A 22396-nucleotide genomic window follows, 5' to 3' on the forward strand; every position below is an offset into this window, starting at 1 on the left:
CGGACATTCAAGAAGGAAGTTGATGAATATTATTCAAGTTACATTTTCTCCTTATGCAAATTTAGACGAAATGCAAATTAAGATTTTTGTTTTGTAGAGGCTTAACGGCCTGCCATCAAATTTGCGAATATATTTATTTATTTATTTAGACATTTCTAAAATCCTGATGGTCTCCCTCTTGATATCTCTTGCCAATGCCTAAGGTGCCTCTTGAAGCACAGGAGGATAAAGGCAGTGATTCCCAACCAATTTCAGGCCATGTCCCACCTAGGCATTTCTAAAATCCTGATGGCACCCCTCGTGACATTTCTTCCCAATGCCTGAAGGCAGTGGCTCTCAACCGATTTCAAGCCATGTTCACCTAGACATTTCTAAAATGCAGATGGCACCCCTCTTGATATTTCTTGCCAATGTCCTAGTCGCCTCTTGAAGCACATGAGGATAAGGGCAGTGATTCACAACCGACAGACATGTTTTATGGTAATGAAAAATATTGTCAAACAGTTCGTGGTAACGAACTGTAGTAAGGAGCGACCCAGCTCAATAGTAGCCAAAACTCTAAAAAACGGAATTTTGATACCGATAGTTACATCAAAAGAATCGTATTTTAATGCTGATTTTCAATATATAAGTTTCATCAAGTTTAGTCTTACCCATCAAAAGTTACAAGCCTGAGAAAATTTGCCTTATTTTAGAAAATAGGGTGAAAACACCCCGTAAAAGTCATAGAATCTTAACAAAAATCACACCATCAGATTCAGTGTATCAGAGAACCCTACTGTAGGAGTTTCAAGCTACTATCTACAAAATGTGGAATTTTGTATTTTTTGCCAGAAGACAGATCAGAGATGTGTGTTTATTTGTTTGTTTGTTGTTGTCTTTTCCAGGGCCGATCGTATTGACCCAGTGGTCCTAGAATGTTGCGAGAGGGTTCATTCTAACGGAAATGAAAAGTTCTAGTGCCTTTTTTGACTGACCAAAAAAGTTGGAAGGCACCTAGGCCCTCTCCCACGCTAATTATTTTCCCAGAGTCACCGGATCATAATTCTGAGATAGGCATTTTATTCAGAATAGTCGAAAAACCTTATAACTATGTCTTTGGGGACGACTTGCTTCCCCACAGTCCCCGTTGGAGGGGCTACAAGTTACAAACTTTGACCAGTGCTTACATATAGTAGTGGTTATTGGGAAGTGTACAGACGTTTTCAGGGGGATTTTTGATTGGTGGGGGGAGGGTTGAGGGGAGAGGGTGATGTGGGGGGAACTTTCCATGGAGGAATTTGTCAATGGGAAAATAAATTTCCATGTAGGGGATTTTCATGGCATTCTATGGGCAGGATTCTCTAGCATTATCTGAAAAAATAAATATGAAAAAGTTTTTTTTCAACTGAAAGCAAGAAGCAGCATTAAAACCTAAAACGAACAGAAATTATTACGCATATGAGGGGTTCACCTCCTTCTAATACCTCGTAATACCTTCTAATACCCCTCCTAGTACATTCCTAATACCTCTTCACGCTTAAATATTTTTAGTAATTTCAACTATTTATTCTACGGCCTTTGTGATTCAGGGGTCGTTCTTAAGGAATTGGGACAAAATTTAAGCTTTAGTGTGAAAAGCGAGGCATTGACGAGGGGCGAAACCTTTCATATACGCAATACAAACATATGAATAAAGAAGTCCGTTACATAAGCTTTTACTTCGTTCATAGACATTTAAAGGGCAAGAAACATATATGATGGTGTTGCAATAACGTCATGCTTTGTATATATTAAATAAAAAAAACAAGTTTTCTTAACTGAAAGTAAGGAGCGACATTAAAACTTAAAACGAACAGAAATTACTCCGTATATGAAAGGGCTGTTCCAACCTCAACGCCCCGCTCTTTACGCTAAATTTTTGTACTGTTTTAAAAAGCAGTATTTAGAGAAAGAGTCAAACTTTAGCGTAAAGAGCGGGGCGTTGAGGGGGGAACAGCCCCTTTCATATACAGAGTAATTTCTGTTTGTTTTAAGTTTTAATGTCGCTCCTTACTTTCAGTTAAATAAGAAAACTTGTTTTTTTATTTAATATATACAATGCATGACGTTATTGCAACACCATCATATATGTTTCTTGCCCTTTAAATGTCTATGAATGTAACTCCTTCACATGATTTTATCTTTTAAATTAAGGCTCTAATGTATAGTCAGCTATAGGGTGTACGTCCTCCCCATGACCAACCAAAATAGTTCCTTGCCCCACCGGAGGCTTGCGCCCTACGTTGGGAATCACGGATTTAAGGTCTGAGGTTATGTAAAAGGGAGGTACATTAGTACATAGATAATTCTGTTTAATTTATGTTAAAATATTAAAAAAATTAATTTTCTGGGGCTGGTGAGTAGTATTCTTTTCTGGAATAGGGTTCGTAGGTCAAATAAGTTGGGGAACCACTGGTATACCGAAACTTTTCAGCTCATAAAATTACGGCTCTACTAGTCTTTTATATCCGATTTGACCTGCTTGTCTTTTTCAGACGGACAGAATGAATGAAATAGTTTCAACTTTTTCGACTGAACAACGAGACCTGTTAGATCGAATTCGGACTGCGAATGAACACTTTGTCGACACCCAGATGACAGGATATGAACGTATAAATGAAAGGTTTAAAGCTAGAGAAATGGAACTTCTCCAGCAAGTTCAGGTATTCTTATTTATGGTATTAAGAATCTTCTGGTAAAATACGAAGACACTGTCAACAAAAATGTACATAATTATAGTCTGTTCTTCTGGAGTTTTTTTTTTTTTTTTAGCAAAAGAGGTTAATTTTTTTTCGTAAACATTTGATGAAGTCAATTCACTGTATGGCTTAAGGGGGTCCTAGACGGTCATTCATTTTGATCAAAAGCTTCCATCAATCGATTGACGTTTGCTTCAATAAACCTTCAATCGACCTTTCAATCAGCTCTTCAATCTCGATTGAAGCTAATCTAACACACCACTTTTAATCAAAATGATTAAGACATTCAAACTTTCCATCAATAACGTCAATGGTAGACTGAAGCGTTCCTAGATAGTCAATCATGCTTGGGTCAATCACTGACGGAAGCTTTTGATCAAAATGATTGACCGTCAAGGACCTTCTTTAGTTGAAAAGATTTATCTGATTGCCTTAGGGTGTCGAACATGGTCGAAAAGTATCACGGTCATGGTAAACATGGACCACACAAGGGTCGCTATTTTGGACCAGTGTGCTTGAAGACTGTCAATGCGGATACGCATATATGGTGGACGTTAGGAACTGACAAGAAATGTAAAATTTGTGCCAGAAAGATTGTCAAATGGCCTTTTATTGGGTAATAATTATCGCATGACATCACTTTCAACTAATCGAAGGCCTTTTCCGCCCTTTAAGTTATTTTCTCCTGTTAAAAGCTATTGAACGGTAAAGTAGTATTTTATGCCTTTAGTCAAACCGTCATCCATAGCCAATGAAAACCGCTTATCGTCAAGTAACATCAGTGATATCACTAACATCAGTGATGTTAGTGATAATGAGGGAGGGGTGTGCGAAAATTATTTGAGTGATGGATCACATGAAAAATAAAAGGAATGCAAAGAAAATGGAGAAAACATTAAAATATGAATTCAGAAGATATGAAGTGGTATTGATGAAACTGCTGAAGGTCTGGAAGATGCGGCTAGACAGTATAATAGTAAAATATTTACTGCCATGTTAATAAATGTAGAGAGTCAATGTAGACTTGTCATTGTTAAAGATAGAAACGGGGTCACAATTATTACTATGTAAATAGTTAAAGAGAGATGGGCAGAACATTTTGAGAATGTGCTAATCCGTGACAGAGTTACAGGAAAAGATATAGAAACGAATGGTAAAGTTTACGACACCTTGGATGTGAAAGAAGATTTATTTTTTGATGAATAATTAGTGACAGTACTAAAAGGGTTAAAAAACAATATGATCCAGGTGTTGATAGTGATGTAAATGAGTTTTTTTTAATATGGCGGTTATGAAGTTAAAGATGAATTACTGAGGCTTTTGAATATGATTTTTGAAAAAGGAAAAATACCTAGCGATTTGAGAAAATTTTAATTAAACCCCTCTATAAGAAAGGTGATAAGAGTGAGTGAGATATTTTATAGACATTAGCCTGGTTACTGAAGAAAAACGTTACTTAGTACGATTATAGTCTTTTGACTTTTAGACACTGTAGATAAAGTTTTAAGAGAAGAACAGTGTAGTTTTAGGAAGGAGAGAGGATGTTTCGACCAAATTTTCACTCTTAGATTAGTAATTAAGAATTGCCTGAGACATCAAACCCTTTCACTCTTCAGTTTTACAGATTATGAGTTGTTCGACTCAGCTGATAGAGGAGCTTTAGTGAAGCTCCTAACCTTTTATACCATACCAGATAAATACATTAAAGTGATTAGTGATTACAAGAATAACATTGCTACGATTAATATAAGAAATAAGGTTAGAGACTGCTTTCGTATTAAATCAGGAAATAAATAGTGTTTCGTTTTATCCCCATTTATATGGATCATTTGATGAACTTCGTCCTAAGGAAAACACCAAAGGCAATCTGAGGTCATGAAATCAATTAAGGAAATAAAACTCTCTTAGACTTAGATTACGCTGAATTTAAGCATCCAAGGTGAAAAAGTTCGAAAATGAACGAATATTGGAGGTTTTGAGAATTCAGCTGCAAGAATAGGTTTGAAAATTATGGTAAGAAGACTAAGCTGGTATAAGAATAGGAATAAGTGAAGGTGAAGAGATCATATTGGGTAACGAGAAGATCGTTCAAGTGGATAGCTCCACTGACCTACGTAGGGTTATCAGTAAATTCACAGTGAACATGTTAGAAGTAGAATAGTGTTTTCGGGGTGCTTTTAACAGTTGAAAAAAAATTAGAAGATAAATCTGCGAACCAAGGCTAAATATCAGAAGCTGCAGTGATGACAGGGGTCAATTATGGTTCTGAAACGTTTGCAATCCAAAAATCAGAAGAGGATTTTCTAGATGTTTTCCAGGTAAATTGCCTACAGATTGTTTTGGGTTCCCGACTGACAGACCGTATCTCCAACAGTAAGCCGTACGCAATATGTGGTTTAATCGTGCTTCTTAGGACTATAATGACTGAAAAGTTGAGATGGCTAGGACACGCTCTTCGGATGAAGGGGGACAGATTGCCAAAGATTGTCCTTGTTGGTCAAACATCTAGGGTCAAACAAAAAGTGGATCGTCCCCGAATAAGATGGTAGGATTTTGGAAAGTAAAGGTTTAAGGGAAATGGGAACCTCTTGTGAGGGTGTAAGGAGGAAGGCTTTGAATAGATTGGGATGGAGGAGTATCGCACGTAGCTGTGTTGGTCTCAGTTGGCTTTGTGCTGCAGTGAGTTGTTACTAGTGGTAGTTGTCTGGTTTGGATTTGGAACTTCTGGTACAATCTCTAATACCCACCATTCATGCGCATAGACAATGCTTAAGCGCTCTGGTCCAAAATAGTGGGTATTATGTAAATGAGACTTCTGGACAACGTTTGCAGCCCTGGCTTAGAAATTGTAAAAAAACAAAATGTATCGGCTGCAAGAATTCGAATGGCGTTATGTTACAAAGCATAAATGTTCTACATTTTGGAAAATCTGAATAGTTTGCATTTTGCACTTGGTTATCAAGATGATAAAGAGCTCAAAGAACCTACCCTGACGTAGAGGTGTCAACGTTGTATTACGAAAGCACACAAATCCTCGTGTCATGCTGTGAAAAGTCAGCTGTGTTGACTCAGAAGGCGTCATGCTATGCAACACATGTTAATGGAAGTCAGCTGTGTTGACTCAGAAGGCGTCATGCTATGCAACACACGTTAGTGGAAGTCAGCTGTGTTGACTCAGAAGGCGTCATGCTATGCAACACACGTTAGTGGAAGTCAGCTGTGTTGACTCAGAAGGCGTCATGCTATGCAACACAAGTTTGTGGAAGCCACGTCTTGCATGGACTTCTTCCTTGAGACAGACCACGAAAGAGGTGTATAGAGAAGTTGACTAAGATACAAGTAGTAAAATTATCCCCTACCAGATAGAGTATAGAACCGAGTCCTTACTTATGTATTTCAATCTTTACTTATTATTATTATTGCTTATTAATTATATATTGCGTATTAATCTTCAATTATTATTATTAGTATCCTCCTTTAAAATTCTGATTATTATTTTTTAGACATCCGAAGACAAGCTTGATGGTGTTATTTCGTTATTAGAAAACATAAAGAAAAAAGATTTTGTAACAATAAAAGAGCGAGTCTCGAATTCAACGGAAGAAGTTAGTGGATTCACTGATGGTGCAAAACAGGATGCCAGCAGATTTGGAAGCGATATGAATACGTTGTTAGTCGACGCGTCGAACCGAGAAAAGGATTTTGGCACAAAAATTACGAAGCTAAAAAAAGAAAACTTCGAAAATAATCATGCTATTGTCGATAGAGTGAGTTTATATTTTATTTTTAGTGTTATCAGCAATTTTGCATTCTTTACATATCTATTAACAAATGAGCCAACAACATTTTCATACGATTCTAATAAGGGGGAGGGGGAGATTAATGACAGAATTGCCTCTCACTCAATTGGACTATCTGTCTTGGCTTTTTCTACAATTAGCCATGACTTAATACCCACAACTATTCCATTTTAAATTCAAAAATCTTTCTGTTATATTCTAGCAACTAGTTTTTAGTTTATTTCTTGAATTAAAAGGAAATAAAATGCCATATGTAAGATCTGCTCTCAGTACATAATAAATGTCCTTAAAGTACTTCGATTATCTACTAAGCTTCACCTAGTGGTTTTTTTTTTTTTTTTTTTTTTTTTTTTTTTTTTTTTTTTTTTTTTTTTTTTTTTTTTTTTTTTTTTTTTAGCTTCTTTTTTCGAGACGCTTATGGTGAAAAGTTTTCCAGCGTCTGCAAAATCACACACTATTTTTGTTATTTTAGACTGGGAAATGTGCCCGAGAAAAACTGAATTACTTTGAGGAGATGGAAGGTATGAAGAAAAATATTTATTACTACGTGATCCAAACTGGTTCATTACTGATGAAACCATTTTCACTCCTATATTAGCAAAATAAGTATTCAAAATATCAGCCACTTTCTCCGATTTAATAGTAGTCGATCCATCTTCTAAACTAATAACTCCAGGAAACTTAGACTTCCTTTATCTTTTTATAAAAGAATTAATTAAAGACTTCGTTTTGCGAGGAGAACTTGAGCTTTTTCGAAAGACTCTTTATAATACTTATGTTTCGACAATCGTATCAGTGAGGTAAATTTATTTTTCAAAATTCGAAAATTTTTAATATTATAATCAGTTGGATTCTTTAACTGCTTTATAAATAACTGATTTTTTTTTTCTTAACTGGTATCAAAATTCCAGACGTTATTTATGGCATTATAGGAAATTTTTCTCTGGAAATTTTATTCGTAGCAAATGGGCAACTAGAATCAAGGCAGCAATTGAAATTTCTTAGAAAATTATCAGTTGCCATATCTGTATCCTCCGTGAATATTACATCTTGCCAATCCAATAGTCCAAGGCTTTCATTCAGGTGCTTTAATGTTATTTTATTTATTAACCGTGCTTGACGTTCCTTACTTACCTGCGGTATTTTATAAGTAAAAGCTAAATCTGAAACCAACAGGAAATGTATGTAAAATTATTATCACTGAGAGAAGCAGAACTAGGTGAAATTCTTGTAGGTATCAGGCAAGTAGGAAGCTGATACGCAGAAAAGCAAGAAGACAATAACTCAACAGAAGATTCATTTGAAGCTTCAAGAAGGTTAATATTGAAATCTCCAGAAAGGATAACATCTTTACTTTGAAAATGGGGTTGATGCAAAAAATCATCGAGTTTAGAGAGGAAAGACTTCCTCTCTAAACTGAATAGATTCCTTTTAGGAATCTATTCAGTTTGGTATCCGAACAGCGTCTTCCAATTACAAGACTATCTGCACAGATCCATATTCGAAATACGCCAACAGTGAGGTCGGATTTTTCGCCTGACATCGTCTGTGCTAAGGCTTAAATACCCTACCACTTGAACTGAGAGATAGGAGCTCCCTTGGTTCTTTCAAAAAGAGAATAAAAAATTATCTTGTTTTGAATTAGTTTAATTTGAATAAAGAATCTAATTAGAAAAGTGATTTTAGCTATTATTAAGAGATGAATAGAGATGAGAGATTAAGTATGTTATGACTGTTATAAATTTTTTTTAATAAACCAGAATGAACTGAACTGACTGGAGAAGAAGGCGGTTGGTATACTACGCAAAAAAAAAAATTCCAAGACTAATTTTAGTCACCATTACTTTAAAAAGCATTTCCTCATGAGAACGTTCCAGATTTGCAAGGCGTCGAAAAGTGGTACCCTCTTTAACTAATACTGCTAAACCACTTTGGTCCCTAGTCAATCGGTTTTTAAAAATAAATTGATATCCAGGAAAAACAACCTGAGGAGTTAGGTCTTTAAGAAAAGTTTCACAGAATCCAACAACATGACAAGATAGTTTATGAACTACATCAACAAGATCATCCTGTGAACTAAAAAAAAAAACCCTACACTTTAAAAATCCTCAATGCAATTCTCAATTGCATTCTCAATGCAATTATCATCCAATGTACAAAATCAGAATTACGATCCGAACCAGTAGAAACTTTCACAAAATGCACACAGTCCGAGTTTTAAAGTAGCAAAAACTACTGAACCAGTGAGAATTCGAAAATAATGAAAGAAAAAGAAACTGCTTGAAAGTAAATAGAAACGAGAGAAAGAAATGGAACATATTCATTGTAAGATCAAATGCGGATACTGAAAAATTATTCCACTCAATTACTTCATATAAATAGAAACACACACACACACACACAAAAAGACATAAAATAAACTCATAATAAGCTACAGAGGGACAAAAAATCGCACAAGAAAAAATAGGATCGTATGAAGAGAGAAACATTACATATTGTAAAGTACTAAAAATAATCTCACCAAATGAAATGTCATTATTAATCACCGTAACTAGTCAATCTTAACCCACTGTGGAGACGGAGACTTTTTACATTCGAGCCATACATTACTCCCTTTTTGTTTAATACGCGTAAGATGAACCGAACCTGAATCTCGCATGTCCTTTCCCTTAAACAATAGCTCATTCCGTAGAAAATTTAGCTTTGGTGGGAATTCACTGCAAATGCGAATTCCACTACCCTTCAACTTATTTACCTCACTGAAAATCGACTGAATGCTACGATCCGTGTCTAGCGATATAAAAACAGGGGCCGGTCGAACACTAGTTTTCCCACTAGTAATGTTTGAACAGCTATTTCTCGTAAGGCGATAACACTTGGTAAGAGAAATGTCCTCGGTAACTTGCAATTTGACAGAAAGAAGAGACATTATGTCACTAGTCTCTGATTGATTATGCTTTTCAGCAGGAAAACCATGAACAATCAAAGCTAATCTTCTTTCTCTCGCTTCCATGTCCAAAATCTTAAAGCCAAAAGCTAAAAGTAATCGTTACTCCGCAATCTTTCTTGCTCTAGATCATTTCAAAACTTCTTTGCTTCATCTCGTTGATTAGCATTTGCCACTGATATTTGCCTAACTTTGTCTTGAAGGGCAACTATTGAGACAGAAAAACTATTCTGCTTTGCTAATATTTTATCCAGTAACGCCTGAAGCCGTTTCATTCCTTACTCAAACTTTGCTTGAGTAACCGCCATAATAAATGTTAAAATCCGCACGTAGAAGTCTATGCTTGCATCAATTTACGCAATAGAAAAGTCCAAAACATTATCAAATTTAATCCTTTTAACTTGAAAAAGTAATCCGATTATAGGAGTATTAAATGATGTATTAAATCAAGAATTAAGCAGGGTTGCGTTCTAATCCATTTGTATTTTGATGGACTTTGTCCTAAGGAGTATAGCAGAGGTAATGGGAGAACAGGTATTCAATTAGGGAAGAGAAGTTCTCCTAGACTTAGGTTTATGCTGACAATTAAAGCATCTTAGATGAAAATGTTGGCAAAATGAATGAAATTTTGGAGGTTTTGAGGATTCAAGGTGCAAGAATAGGTTTGGAAATTAATGTTAAGAAGTGCTAGTGAAGAGATGACAACGTATAACGAGAAGATCAACAAAGTGAACAGCTTCACTTACCTAGATAATATTATTAGTAAAGACGGAGGGTGGGGTGAAGATGTTAAAAGTAGAACATCCAAAGCTCAGGAGCTTTTTCACAGCTGAAAAAAATATTTTAAAAACTAGGAAGATAAGTCTCTGCACCTAGATTGGAAGCAATAGTGATAACAGTAGTCACGTATGTTTCTAAAGCATGGGTGCTCTGAAAGACGGAGGGATATTTACCAGATGTTTCCCAGAGAAATTGGCTAGGGGTTGTTTTGGGTACCCAATTGGCTTATTCTATTCTAAACAGTAAGCTTTACGAAACTTACTTATTATAGGGCCATAATGAGAGAAAGGATGAAGGATGACAGATTACCAAAGAGCGTCCTTGGTGGTCAAACATCTAGGGCCAAACGAAAAGCGGGTCGTCCCGAAATGGAGTGGGAGGAGGTCGCAAGGAAAGATTTAAGAGAAGTAGAAGTTCTTTGGAGGGTGTAAAAAGGAGAGCTTTAATAGATTCGGATGGAGGAGGAGTAATAGCAATTTGGGAAAATAAAATTTCTTATAGAAATATCTGATTGGCTGAAAAATTCTTTGCATTATTCTGATTGCTTTAAATTAGTCCTAGATAAATCATAACATTACGAAAATATCATTATAGGCATTAGTTTCGCTAACAATTGTGGTTTTTCAGACCATTAGGCATTCCAGGTTCAAAACAAATTATCTGCAAAAGATAGCAAATAATAATCTGTTGTTTTTGAAGCTGCACTGTTAGGTGGGAAAAAATCAAACACACTTGATTTTGATTGAAGGTAAATAACAAAGACGTCTAAGGGGTTTCTGAGAATTTGTAAATTGGTATGGCTGGCGGATAAGCATATATATCGCATTGAACTCGTAGTTTAAAAACAGGATCAAATTATTTTCGGAAAAATGTCAGCAAGTGCCGAAATATGATTTGACGTCAGAATGCTAAAAATCGGAAAAGGGCAAAAACATTTCTAGAGACTTTATTCTTTTGTGTTAATGTTTGACATTTTTAGAAGCTCATGCAACGTTTCCAATAATATTGTTCTGCCGCTTTGCAATTTCTCTAGTCCCCAACTTGAAGGAGACTTCTATCCTTAATTAGTCAAAAACTAGTCTTCAATAATTTAAAACAAGGACTTACGTAATGATATTTAAATCCGACTCGATATTTTACTCCAAGTTCATCTTGGATTAGCTTAATGCTTTAGTCTATGATCAAGGCTTAGAAAAGATTAGATTATTTCGATGAATATTTCTACAAGTACTGTGGTATAAATTGACGTTGAAAATATAAAAGCGAAAAATGTTTTGTCAAAAACAATTTGGGTGAATTTATACTTTTGCATCAATATTTTTTGCTTTTAAAGTACCGAATAGTGTTCCCAACTCATGACTTTCTTTGGTTCCTCGTTTGCATTACTCTAGTCTCTAAATTGAAGATTTTTGATTTTTCAAAAACAATTCTTAGATAGAGTAAGGATTGACCTTATAATCAGACATGAGATTTTAAGTGAAACGACTGTTCCCATTTAGGGTCGGAAGTATTGGAAGAGGCACCTCGCTGTTAAAAAATTAAACTTTTATTTTAAACTAAAATCACAACATGTTGAATTCATTTTCACGTTTTTCTTTTCCTGTATTAGAAGAACTTCTGTATTTGGATACTTTTACTGTAGTAGGTAGGTACCTTTTTAAACTCTAAAAAAAGACTTGCTCCAGAGGAAGACTCTGGTTTAGGGAGAAATTGAAAGTACGCATATTAAAGGTTTGTGACAATAAGCTTCGGCCTATTCTTTGCTCACGCTGATGTTCACACATGAGCGGTATTTGCTTTTTCAGTTTAGTTCCTAACTTTAGCAATTTTGTCAAGGAAATTCCTCTGTATCCTCGTTTATATAACTTTACATGGTATACAAATTATGCTTCATTTTTAAAAAAAAATAGTCGGTTTCGATAGACGGTTGAATTTTCTCCACCTTTCACGGGCCAGGTATAACGCGTTAGTCTCTCTTAGTTTTAACTTAACCTAATTTTCTTCAGGTTGCTGTCAAAAGATGCAAGGAAGGTCTTATTGAATTTGCATGGCAATTTTTTTAAATAAATGATGTCTCATTTTTATTTTAACTTTTTTTTTTTAGTTTGACTTGGTGAATTTTATTTTAATCTACTCTTAAAAGTTTTTCCTTTTATGGCATAAAATATGGATTGTATTGCTTTATAGTGTAGAGTATTTATCAATAACGTTTAATGTAACCTCGCATTCATCACCGTTCAATAATCATCCTTTTTTGTGTCTTCTTAGCAATAATATTCCTGATTTACGACACATATTATTTCTCTATTTTGATTTGATAGGTTGAAACAGAGGTGCAACGCATGGGTGAGATTACGGCACAACTTGATCTTGATGTGAAGTCTCATATGATAACTCATGAGACGAATTGGAATGCCATCTTTGAAGCAACAGAAAATGAATTGAGAGAGTATGGAGATAGGCAGAGCCATTGTCATGCCAAGTTTCTAGATGAAGCTCATGTAATTACCTCTTATTATGTATTATGGTCACTGCTATTCTTATACATGTTATCATAGGAGCCGCTCACTTGGCAAATTGGTAAATTCTACTAAGTGATCAGGGCAAATAATCAAGCTTTCTGTAATAACTTTTGTTTGTGTTTAAAGGAAATACTTGATCCAGGCAAAGCAAGCTTTTAGAGATCAGCTCAGAGATCAGGATCCCTGAAAATATCTGAGTCTTATTCACTTAGTTCAACGATTTTTGTTAAGATATTGTGGAAATTTTGTCTGGGAAACATTTGTAAACTAGTGGAGACTTGATGGTTTTGACTATGTTTTAAAAATTTCTACAAAAAAATATTTTGAAAATTTCGAAAATTTTTATAATTTTTTATACTGTCATGTATTTATGTAGGGTTTTCTAATTGGCATCTAAAAAAATTATTCGTTATCTAATAATCGAATTATTTTTTGTCATTTTGGTGTGTTTTCTACACCCTAAAAAACGGTTAAATATTTATCACCAATACAATTAATGCAGTTTATGAAATTGAAGTTTAGTAACAAGCTTATTACTATTTATATGACGTTTTTGGACGCAACTATGCAACACATTGAGAGAGAGGCTTATGCGTTAAGTAGTAGCTCGTCACTGCTCTTGCTAAAAAGAAAAAAAACATATAAAAAATAAAATAAACATAAAATAAAATAAAACATAAAATAAAAAGAAACTTGGGTTAAGACCAATTCCAAGAGGTAGTTTCTCTCTACTCTACCACTTGCATGGGATTTACGTATTTCCTACGCTGTAAACTTTTTTTTTTCTTCTTCTTCTTTAAGAAAGTGTTTATTACCAATTAAAGTTACTTGTCTGATATTCTCACTACCGCTCAAGATTTTCATGCGTTGACGCACTGTAAGCCGGTTTCTTTTGATTGTTTCTTTCACCTTAGTGCGAGAAAAGACAAAGAAAAAGTGATAGAATAAATGATAAATATACAGTTTGAGCTAGATATTTGCACATTAAGGGGGTGGGGTGGGGAAAAGTATTTGGACAATGTGAAGTCAGAAAACAATTCTTACTTGATAGTATGCAGAATAATTGTAGCTAACGCATTTTCTTGAGTGGTATTGGGTATATTATACAAGTACCCAGTTAAAATAACGAAACCCCAAGCAAAGCTTTTTTATGTAAATAATCACCCCACTAGGCCTAAATATAAATCAACTTGTGAAAGGTGACGACAATTCACCACGAGAAACAAAACAAGAAACGACAACAAAATTAAATAGAAAACAATTCTGTACCTCTCATAATCAATGCATAGAACTAAAAAATCCAAAAATCTGAAAAATCTAAAAATCCAAAATTTACAAAATAAAGAAAACCCATTCTTCCCATATACCCAAAACAATGGTCTTTCAGCAAACTTCGAAACTCACTCGGGTTTTAGTCCTGTACAATATTCTGTGTTGAAGTATTTCAGACATTAGGACAAACATGACGCATAGAAGCCTTTGATAATATAGTAACTACTCTAGGATTTTCAAACTGACTTGGACTTTTTGTATTATGCTCGTTGACAGTTAAACAAAGAAATGAATATAAAGACGACAAACGGGTATATGGTCAGTAAATGAAAACGAAGAGAAACAACAAAAATTCAACGAATATTTCCCCGTATCAAACAGTTCGTGGTAATGAACTGTAGTAAAGAGCGAGCCGGCTCAATAGTAACCGAAACTCTAAAAATCGATATTTTGACACCACTATACACATCAAAGGAATCAGATTTTTACACTGATTTTAAATATATGAATATCACAAATTTGGTCTTACCCATCAAAAGTTACGAGCCTGAGAATATTTGCCTTATTTTCGAAGAAAGGGGGAAACATCCCCTAAAAGTCATACCATCATATTCAGCGTATCAGAGAACTCTACTGTAGAAGTTTCAAGCTCCTATCTGCAAAAATGTGGAATTTGTATTTTTTTGCGAGAAGAAAGATCACGAATGCGTGTTTATTTGTTTATCTGTTTTTTTTTTCAGAGGTGATAGTATCGATCCAGAGGTCCTAGAATGCCGTGAGAGGGCTCATTCTAACGGAAATTAAAAGTTCTAGTGCCCTTTTTAACTGACAAAAAAAACTGGAAGGCAACTAGGCCTCCTTTCACGCTCATTTTTCTCCATAGCCATCGTATCAAAATTTCAAGATAGCCATGTTGTTCAGCATAGTCAAAAAATGTAATGCCTATGTCTTTGAGGACGACTTAATCCCCCAGAGTCCCCGGGGGAAGGGCTGCAAGCTATGAACGTTGTTCATTGTTTACATATAGTGTTGGTTATTGGGAAGTATACAAACGTTTTCAGGGGGGATTTTTCTGGTAATGGGAAGGGGGTTACGTGAGAGGATCTTTTCATGGAGGAATTTATCATAGGGGGAGAGAATTCTCCAGCATCGTTTAAAATAACCATAAGAAATTAAATAGAAAAAAACAAGGTTTTTTTCAACTGAAAGTAAGGAGCAACATTAAAACTTAGAAGGAGGTGAAATATTTACGTATATGAGGGGTTTCGTCCCCTCCTCAGCGCCTCGCTCATTGTGCTTAAGTATTTTTAGCAATTTCAACAGAGCTATTTATTCTAATTAAACGGTTTTTGTGATTCAGGGGTCATTCTTAAAGAATCAGAACAAAATGAAACTTTAGTGTAGAGAGCAAGGTATTGACGAGGGGGTGAACCTCTCATATACGTAACAAAAAATATACGAATATAGAAGTTTGTGACGTAAGTTTATTTTGTAAGCTACGTATGTTTATTACTAATAAAAACGTTCGTAGATAAAATGAAAAGTTCTAGTGGCCTTTTTAAGTGACCATACAAATTAGAAAGCAACTAGGCCCCTTCCCCCGCCCTTTTTTTCTCAAAACCGTCCGATCAAATGTTTGAGAAAGCCATTTAGCCAAAAATCGAAACATGTATTAATTCAAAACCGTTCTGAAATTAAATAAAAAAATTAATTTTTTTTAGCTGAAAGTAAGGAGCGACATTAGAGCTTAAAAATGAACAGAAATTATTCCGTATATTAAAGGGGCTGTTCCCTCCTAAATGCCTCACTCTTTACGCTAAAGTGTTTTATATAGTTTTAAAAAGTAGAGTTTTGAGAAAGAGTCAAAATTGGGGAGTTCGCCCCCTCGTCAATACCTCGGTCTCTACGCCAAAGTTTCATTTTGTTCCAAATCTTTAAGAATGACCCCTGAATCACAAAAGCCGTTTAAATAGAATAAATAGCGTAAAGAGCGATGTATTGAGGAGGGGATAAAACCCCTTATATACGTAAAAATTAATGTTACGTATATAAGTTTTAATGTTGCTCCATAGTTTCAGTTGAAAAAACATCTTTTTTTATTTAACTTCTGAATGTTTTTAAATTAATGCAGGTTTTGATTTTGGCTCACCGTACATAAATAATTAAAAGGAAATTTGCATATTAGTTTTACTTTTTTGGCTAAATGGCTTTCACAAAGTTTTGATTTGCCAATTTTGAGAATAAAGGGGCGGGGGACTGGGCCTAGTTGCCCTGCAATTTTTTAGTTTACTTAAAAGGTCCACTAGAACTTTTGATTTTATTTTAAGAACGTGTTTTATTAGTAATTAATATACGTAACTTACAAATTAACTTACGCAATAAACTTTTATATTTGTATATTTTTATTATGTATGTGAGGGGGTTCTCCCCCTCGTCAGTATCTCTCTCTTTACTCTTAAGTTCGAATTTGGTTCCAATTCTTTAAGAATGAACCCTGAATCAAAACGGCCGTTTAATTAGAGTAAATGGCTCTTATGAAGTTAATAAAAATACTTTAGGGTAAAGAGCGAGGTATTGAGGTGGAGACAAACCCCCCTTATATACATAATAATTTCTCTTGTTTGATATCGGCCGTTGAAATATTTCTGTTGTATTGGTTTATTGAGACTCACTGTGATCAGTGACTCCTTATAAAAGCATATTTCGGCACTATCAGTGACGGGGATATGCAAGTGCTTATTGAATTATAGGACAGTGCCGCCCTGTGGATTAACTTAAGTTTTATAGTTATTTTATATGATCAAAAATACATATTACGTCTAAAACAATATTTAAATCGATTCTGAAGTATTCCATTTAATTCATAATAATGTTCTATTAAATTATTGTGTATAACTGTATAAAATACAATTTTTCTTACTGAACTGTAGAAAAAAATTCATTTTTTCATTTTTTTCTGGGAAGTGTAAAATTATTTCAGAAGCATTTGTAATTTCTGATGATGCTGACAAAAATGGGGTGAGGGGGAGGGCTCTTAATCCAATAACATGCTAGGAGTGACAAAATCGTCTAAAGCGGACTTTCTAATCCTCTCAAGTTTTCCATAGATGTTGGCGCTGAAAATACATCTTAGCTCCAATATATTTTATCAAAAACATTTATTGATAAACAATGTATTTCTTGACACCTTTTTAACACTGTGTCATTTTAAACATTTGTTCAATTTTTTTTTCAGTCTCTGTCCAAGGCCTTGCATAGTACAAGTCAAAATCATAAAAGCCTTATCGAAGAGCAGAGGTCAGATTTTCTTGGATTTGTTAAGGAACGTCAAAAAGAACTTGAACGTCACTGTTCCTCATTGAATGACCTAATCCAATTTGGGAATGTTGCATTCCGCTCAAGAAAGGAAGAAGTGGAAAAATTCTTAACTGAGGATCTTGCCTGTGATGTGCCCACTGGTATTTTGCTCTCTTTCCTTGATTTTTTTTTTGATGTACCCGTCCTAATAGCTTATCGTGTATTGAAATTGGATGGAATATCCAAAAAACAAACTTAGGTTAAAAAACATGGCCTCTCTATTGACCCAACCTGCGATTATTACACCGGTTAATATTAAACCCACAAAAACTTAGCTTTGGAATTGCCATCGTTTTTCCCTTAATTGGTCATTACGACCACCATTATTGTCATTGGCATTGTCATTTAAATATGTCAAAGATGCCTCTACAAAGCTTTCTTCTCCAATAACCTTTCCATCCTTTAGCTCTACCTCCTTCAATCTTCATACGAATTGTCACCGGGAATTTTATTAAGTTAACCAATATTCGGGTTCTGTTTTGCATGAGTCTAATGCTGTACTGCTCGAACTTTACCCTGGTTGAATTGTATATTGGTTTGGTTTTGTGGGTTCAGTTTTGCTGGGTTGAGATTTAATTAAGCTGAATTCTGTTGAGTCATGCAAAGGTAAATTTTGCTGCGGTGATCACATTTCAAATAGCTCTTTTTTGCAGTAAAAAAATGGGAGTTCTAAAGCTGTATATGATCTGACTATTTTTCTCCTCTGAATTAGCGTTTAAAGTACCAAGGACAGTGAAAATGGAATCTCATTATTTGAAAAGGTTAAGTTATAAATTACCTAACCTTATATTTCAAAAATCAGGATAAATCGGGGATTCAATTTTTAATGAATGAGACCTGCATATTCAATTATGCTGTTTTTTTCGTAGTAGCGGGTCCCGAATTTAAAAGCAAGAAACGGGGGTGGAAAATCCACAAAAAAATGAGCTAAAGACACATGCCACAAAACACCTTACGAAGATGCAGCATTTCTTTGGTAGTGTAGCTGTCTTTGGTAATCAAAAGATTATTAATGCTAATTTTTACTAACGAAAAGTGTTACCAATTTAAAGAAGTAGATTTGCGCATTTATTTTAACATTTCAACGTGGCAACACTGATCAAGATATGATAATGCCCTAAAGTCCTCATGACTTGGGATTCTAGCGATTGATTAAGAAATATAATATTGGAGTATCATTTCTTTGAAGGTGTAGTTGTCTTTGGTAATCGAAACATTGTTAATATTTGAATTTTTACAGACAAAAAAGTGTTATCAGTTCAAATAACTAGTTTTGCATATTTAGTTTTACGTTTCAATGTGGCAACACTGATCAAAATATGGTAGTGCCTTAATAACCTCATAATTTTGTAACAACCCAAAGAACAGTCTTAGAGAATCTCGTTCGACAAGTATGAATAGACACTAGCAAAATACATGCAATGAATAATGACACAAAAAAAAAATAAAAAAAAAATACTACAAATGTGTTTTAGTTTTATGCCCTTAGTATTCTAAAATTAGTTTCGTTTAGTCATATTCCACTGCTACTACTACTAATACTACTACTAGCAACTCACCGCAGCACCAAGCCACCTGAGGCCAACACAGCTACGCACGCTCCTCCTCCATCCCAATTTATTCAAAGCCAGAGGCGCCATTTGGGCCAAATCTTGGGGTGGGCATGAACTCTATCTGCCCCCCCCCCACAATTCACTTTGTGTCGCATAAGAAAAATCCGGGTTATATCGATGCCAATGTTGGGAATTATTGAATATTCTAAGTAAAAATGCATTTTCAGCACCCGTGTGTTGCTTGGAAATGTACTGTAACCAAATGTGGAACTCAGCCACACTGACCTCTTAAGATTAATTATAACAACGAAGAATACAATCAACGAGGTTAAGTGATTAAACTGAAAGTGGAAAATTCAACCAGACTACAGTCTGGCATTTTTCAGCGAGAAACTTTCTTATTTAATTAAACAATACGTCGGTGAAAGTAACCTTTATTGTTATGCTGAGGGTTGTAACAAAAATCTCAGTGTCCCTTCGGCAGAAATCTTCCAGATCAAATATATTTATAAAAAGGAAAAACATGACAAGAAAAAAAACATAACAACATTCAAGGTAACAAGGGGAACCGCCGAGCTTTCATCTTTGCAAAACCGTCAACAAGCTGGTTGTAGTCCACATTTTTACTAAATCCTTCTCTTCATATATCAAAAGGAGGTGACTGAGACGATCATCTCCTGTTGTAGACTGCAGGTAGGTTTTCACTATTTCTAGGCTAGAAAACAAACGCTCATAGCTCGCTGTTGTCTCAGGAAGTGTGGCAGCAATACGAAGTACTTTAATTACTTCTGAGTAAGCCACTGGTAATGCCTTAAGATGGTCGACAATGTCTAGGAAGTTTTCCTGCTTTTTCTTCTCATTGGACAAGAAACTCTTGGCAATACCAGCTTGAGATTCGAGAAGAATGCTGTTGATATCCAGGTCGCCGTAAAGAGAAGAGAAAAGCTTGAGCAGCTCCGTGTCCATAAACTTGGTTGAGCTTGGATCCAAGGCTTCGAGCGTACTCAGCACTGGCAAGTTATTTGTGAACCTTCTGTCAAATTCGGCTAGTAGACGGTCAAAAGTTTTGAAGTATTCTTGCTTCATTTCATCCGCCAAAGTAGTAGTCCAATTTCCAGATTCGATGAAATTCTTTCCTAGCGTCAAAGTTGTCACAAATTGTTTCCGATGCTTTGTGATCTTTTGAGTTCTTCAAGGTCATCCTTTCTGACCAACAGAGGAGGGTCTAGTCGCGGGTCCATTCACAGCAGGCACTTCAATTTCGAGTTCTGTTGCAAACTCTTTAGCCTTCTTGAAAAGCGATACAAATGAAGCATCTGAACGCAGGTCGGTGAGTTTGCTTCTTGTGGCCTTAGTCAGGGTGCGCGATTGAGAAATAACCAAGTCGGTGGCGACTACATGGAGTTGCTGAGACAGCGATTTTGTCCCTCGCGTAATTGCTTCTATGTAGTGCAGTTGGAAGATAACAAGGAACGATTCCATCAAGAAATGATAGGTCAGGAACTGACCTATTTTAGTCTATCAACTTAGAGGAATTACTGAAAATATTCAGAATTTATAATATTAATATAATCATCTAGGAAACGGGCATTTGACGGAACTTGAGAATTAGATTATGTATCTAACTTGCTTTCAAAGTTTAGAATGGTTAATAGCAAATAGTCTAAAGGACCCTTTTTGGTAGAAACTTGGGCCCCCTGAAAAATCTGGGGTGGGCAGTTGCCCACCTGTCCCACCCAAATGGCGCCTCTGTTCAAAGCCTCCCTTTTTACACCCTCCAGGAATCATTATCAAGTTTCAGATTAAAATAATACATTTTAGACAAAAATTCAAAATTATTTTTAACAAAAGGAGTTACAAGACCTAATGTCCCACCCTGTATAAACATCAATATTTTCATTACTCATATTTCAGTAAAATTTTTGAAAATCGTAGTTTTCATCTATGAATAGAAGTAACTAATGTAACAAGACATACAATATATCTTGCATTTAATTATTCTCGGATATTCGTAGGAGTAGTAGCAGTATAGACGTAACGACGCTTCTTGTCAGTTAAGGTCCTTGTGTCGGCCCTACAGTGTGTTGCTAAGAAGAAAAAAGTTTCGTTAAAGTTACAAAATTTAAAAATTCCTAAAAATCTAAAAAAGCCTCAGAATTCTTCCTACTTTGGAATACTAAAACTTAGAAAGAGGAGGGGGTGTGTATACATAAATATGGAATTCTGGTTCGAATTCTGAGTCCCGTATTACCAAGCTGAGGTCAAACCTTCTTCCAGTGGCCACTGCAGGACTCATTATTAAGTTTTGGATTAAAATACAATAATTGGTTCGTGATGTATTACTTAGACGTGATGTATTCTTTGAGGAAGTTTTGAATCAACATTCAAACAACACATTTTGAAACCAAATTCAAATTTATCTTTGAATAAATAGAATTATAAGAGCTATCGTCCTGCCCAGTGTGAATTACAATGTTTGTTTTTTCAGGTCAGACGCCTCAGCGTCGGGAGTTTTCATATCCACGAGTTTTGGCTCAGACTTCTCCTCATGCTAAAATTTTGGAGCGATTTAAGCTTGAACTCCAAGAAAGCAACGATGTTGACAACGTTGCTGTTCCAGAACCCAAAATGGGAGCAGCAATGTAAGCAACATTGCTGCTCCTTTTCAAAACTTTTTTTTTCTAATATATTTTTTTTTTGTATTTTTTTTTATGAATATATATGGATGCATATCGTTTACACTAACCCTCCAAATCGTATTTCATCAGAAGGAAATTAGATTTGAAATTTGAATGGTTTTTTACGATGATCTGGTGGGATTTAAACTTTAAATATTAAAAAGTGACGATGTTGGCAACTTTGCTGTTCCAGAACCCAGAACAAGTAGCCTGGTGGTGTTTCCCCTTTTTTTTTAAGTGACACAGTAACGAGCCCACCCAAATTCACTTGAAATCTAAAAATTGGCTGCGTTAACAAGTACTCTCTGTCTGTCTGTCTCGTTTGCATGTCCGGTCTGTCTGACTGTCTGAAAAAACTAAAAAAAAACTAAAAATGCTATGCGATAAATTTCAACGCGAATCATTCGTAACAGACTATTTGTGGAAGACTTGAATTCAAATAAGAATAATATTGAGAAGAAATATCACAAATTTAAGGTGCGAAAAAGAAAAATCCCCCAAGACAATTATAAGAATGCAGATTTCAATTTGCAATCCGATTCGCTAAACTTCATGGTTTTGTCAAAGTAGGCAACTCATTCGTCATATTAACTGGAAGGCAGAGGGAGCTCTATTTACCAACACTGTTAGGATTATAATAGTTGAAAAGCCCAATTTATCAATAAGCTATTTTCTGGAAAATATGCAGAAGAAATGATGAAGTTTCTTAGAGCCTTATTTAAGTTGCCAAACTCCCTAGTTTTTATGTAATGATTATTGATATTATC

The 22396-nt window shown here is 35.1% G+C and overlaps 1 protein-coding gene across 1 annotated transcript in view; it reads left to right on the top strand.

Annotated features, from left to right (window-relative positions):
- Positions 1-21685, top strand: part of LOC136025258 (kinesin-like protein KIF11) — a 51046-nt gene extending 29361 nt beyond the window's left edge. The window contains exons 3-7 of the mRNA XM_065701108.1: positions 2517-2684; positions 6224-6487; positions 12569-12748; positions 17277-17499; positions 21440-21685. Coding sequence (XP_065557180.1) covers positions 2517-2684; positions 6224-6487; positions 12569-12748; positions 17277-17499; positions 21440-21597 — 993 coding nt within the window. The 3' untranslated portion in view covers positions 21598-21685. The remainder of the gene's footprint in view (positions 1-2516; positions 2685-6223; positions 6488-12568; positions 12749-17276; positions 17500-21439) is intronic.
- The last annotated feature ends 711 nt before the right edge of the window (positions 21686-22396 follow it).

This window comes from Artemia franciscana, chromosome 3 (assembly GCF_032884065.1).
Source record: "Artemia franciscana chromosome 3, ASM3288406v1, whole genome shotgun sequence".
Taxonomy (NCBI): Eukaryota; Metazoa; Arthropoda; class Branchiopoda; order Anostraca; family Artemiidae; genus Artemia; species Artemia franciscana.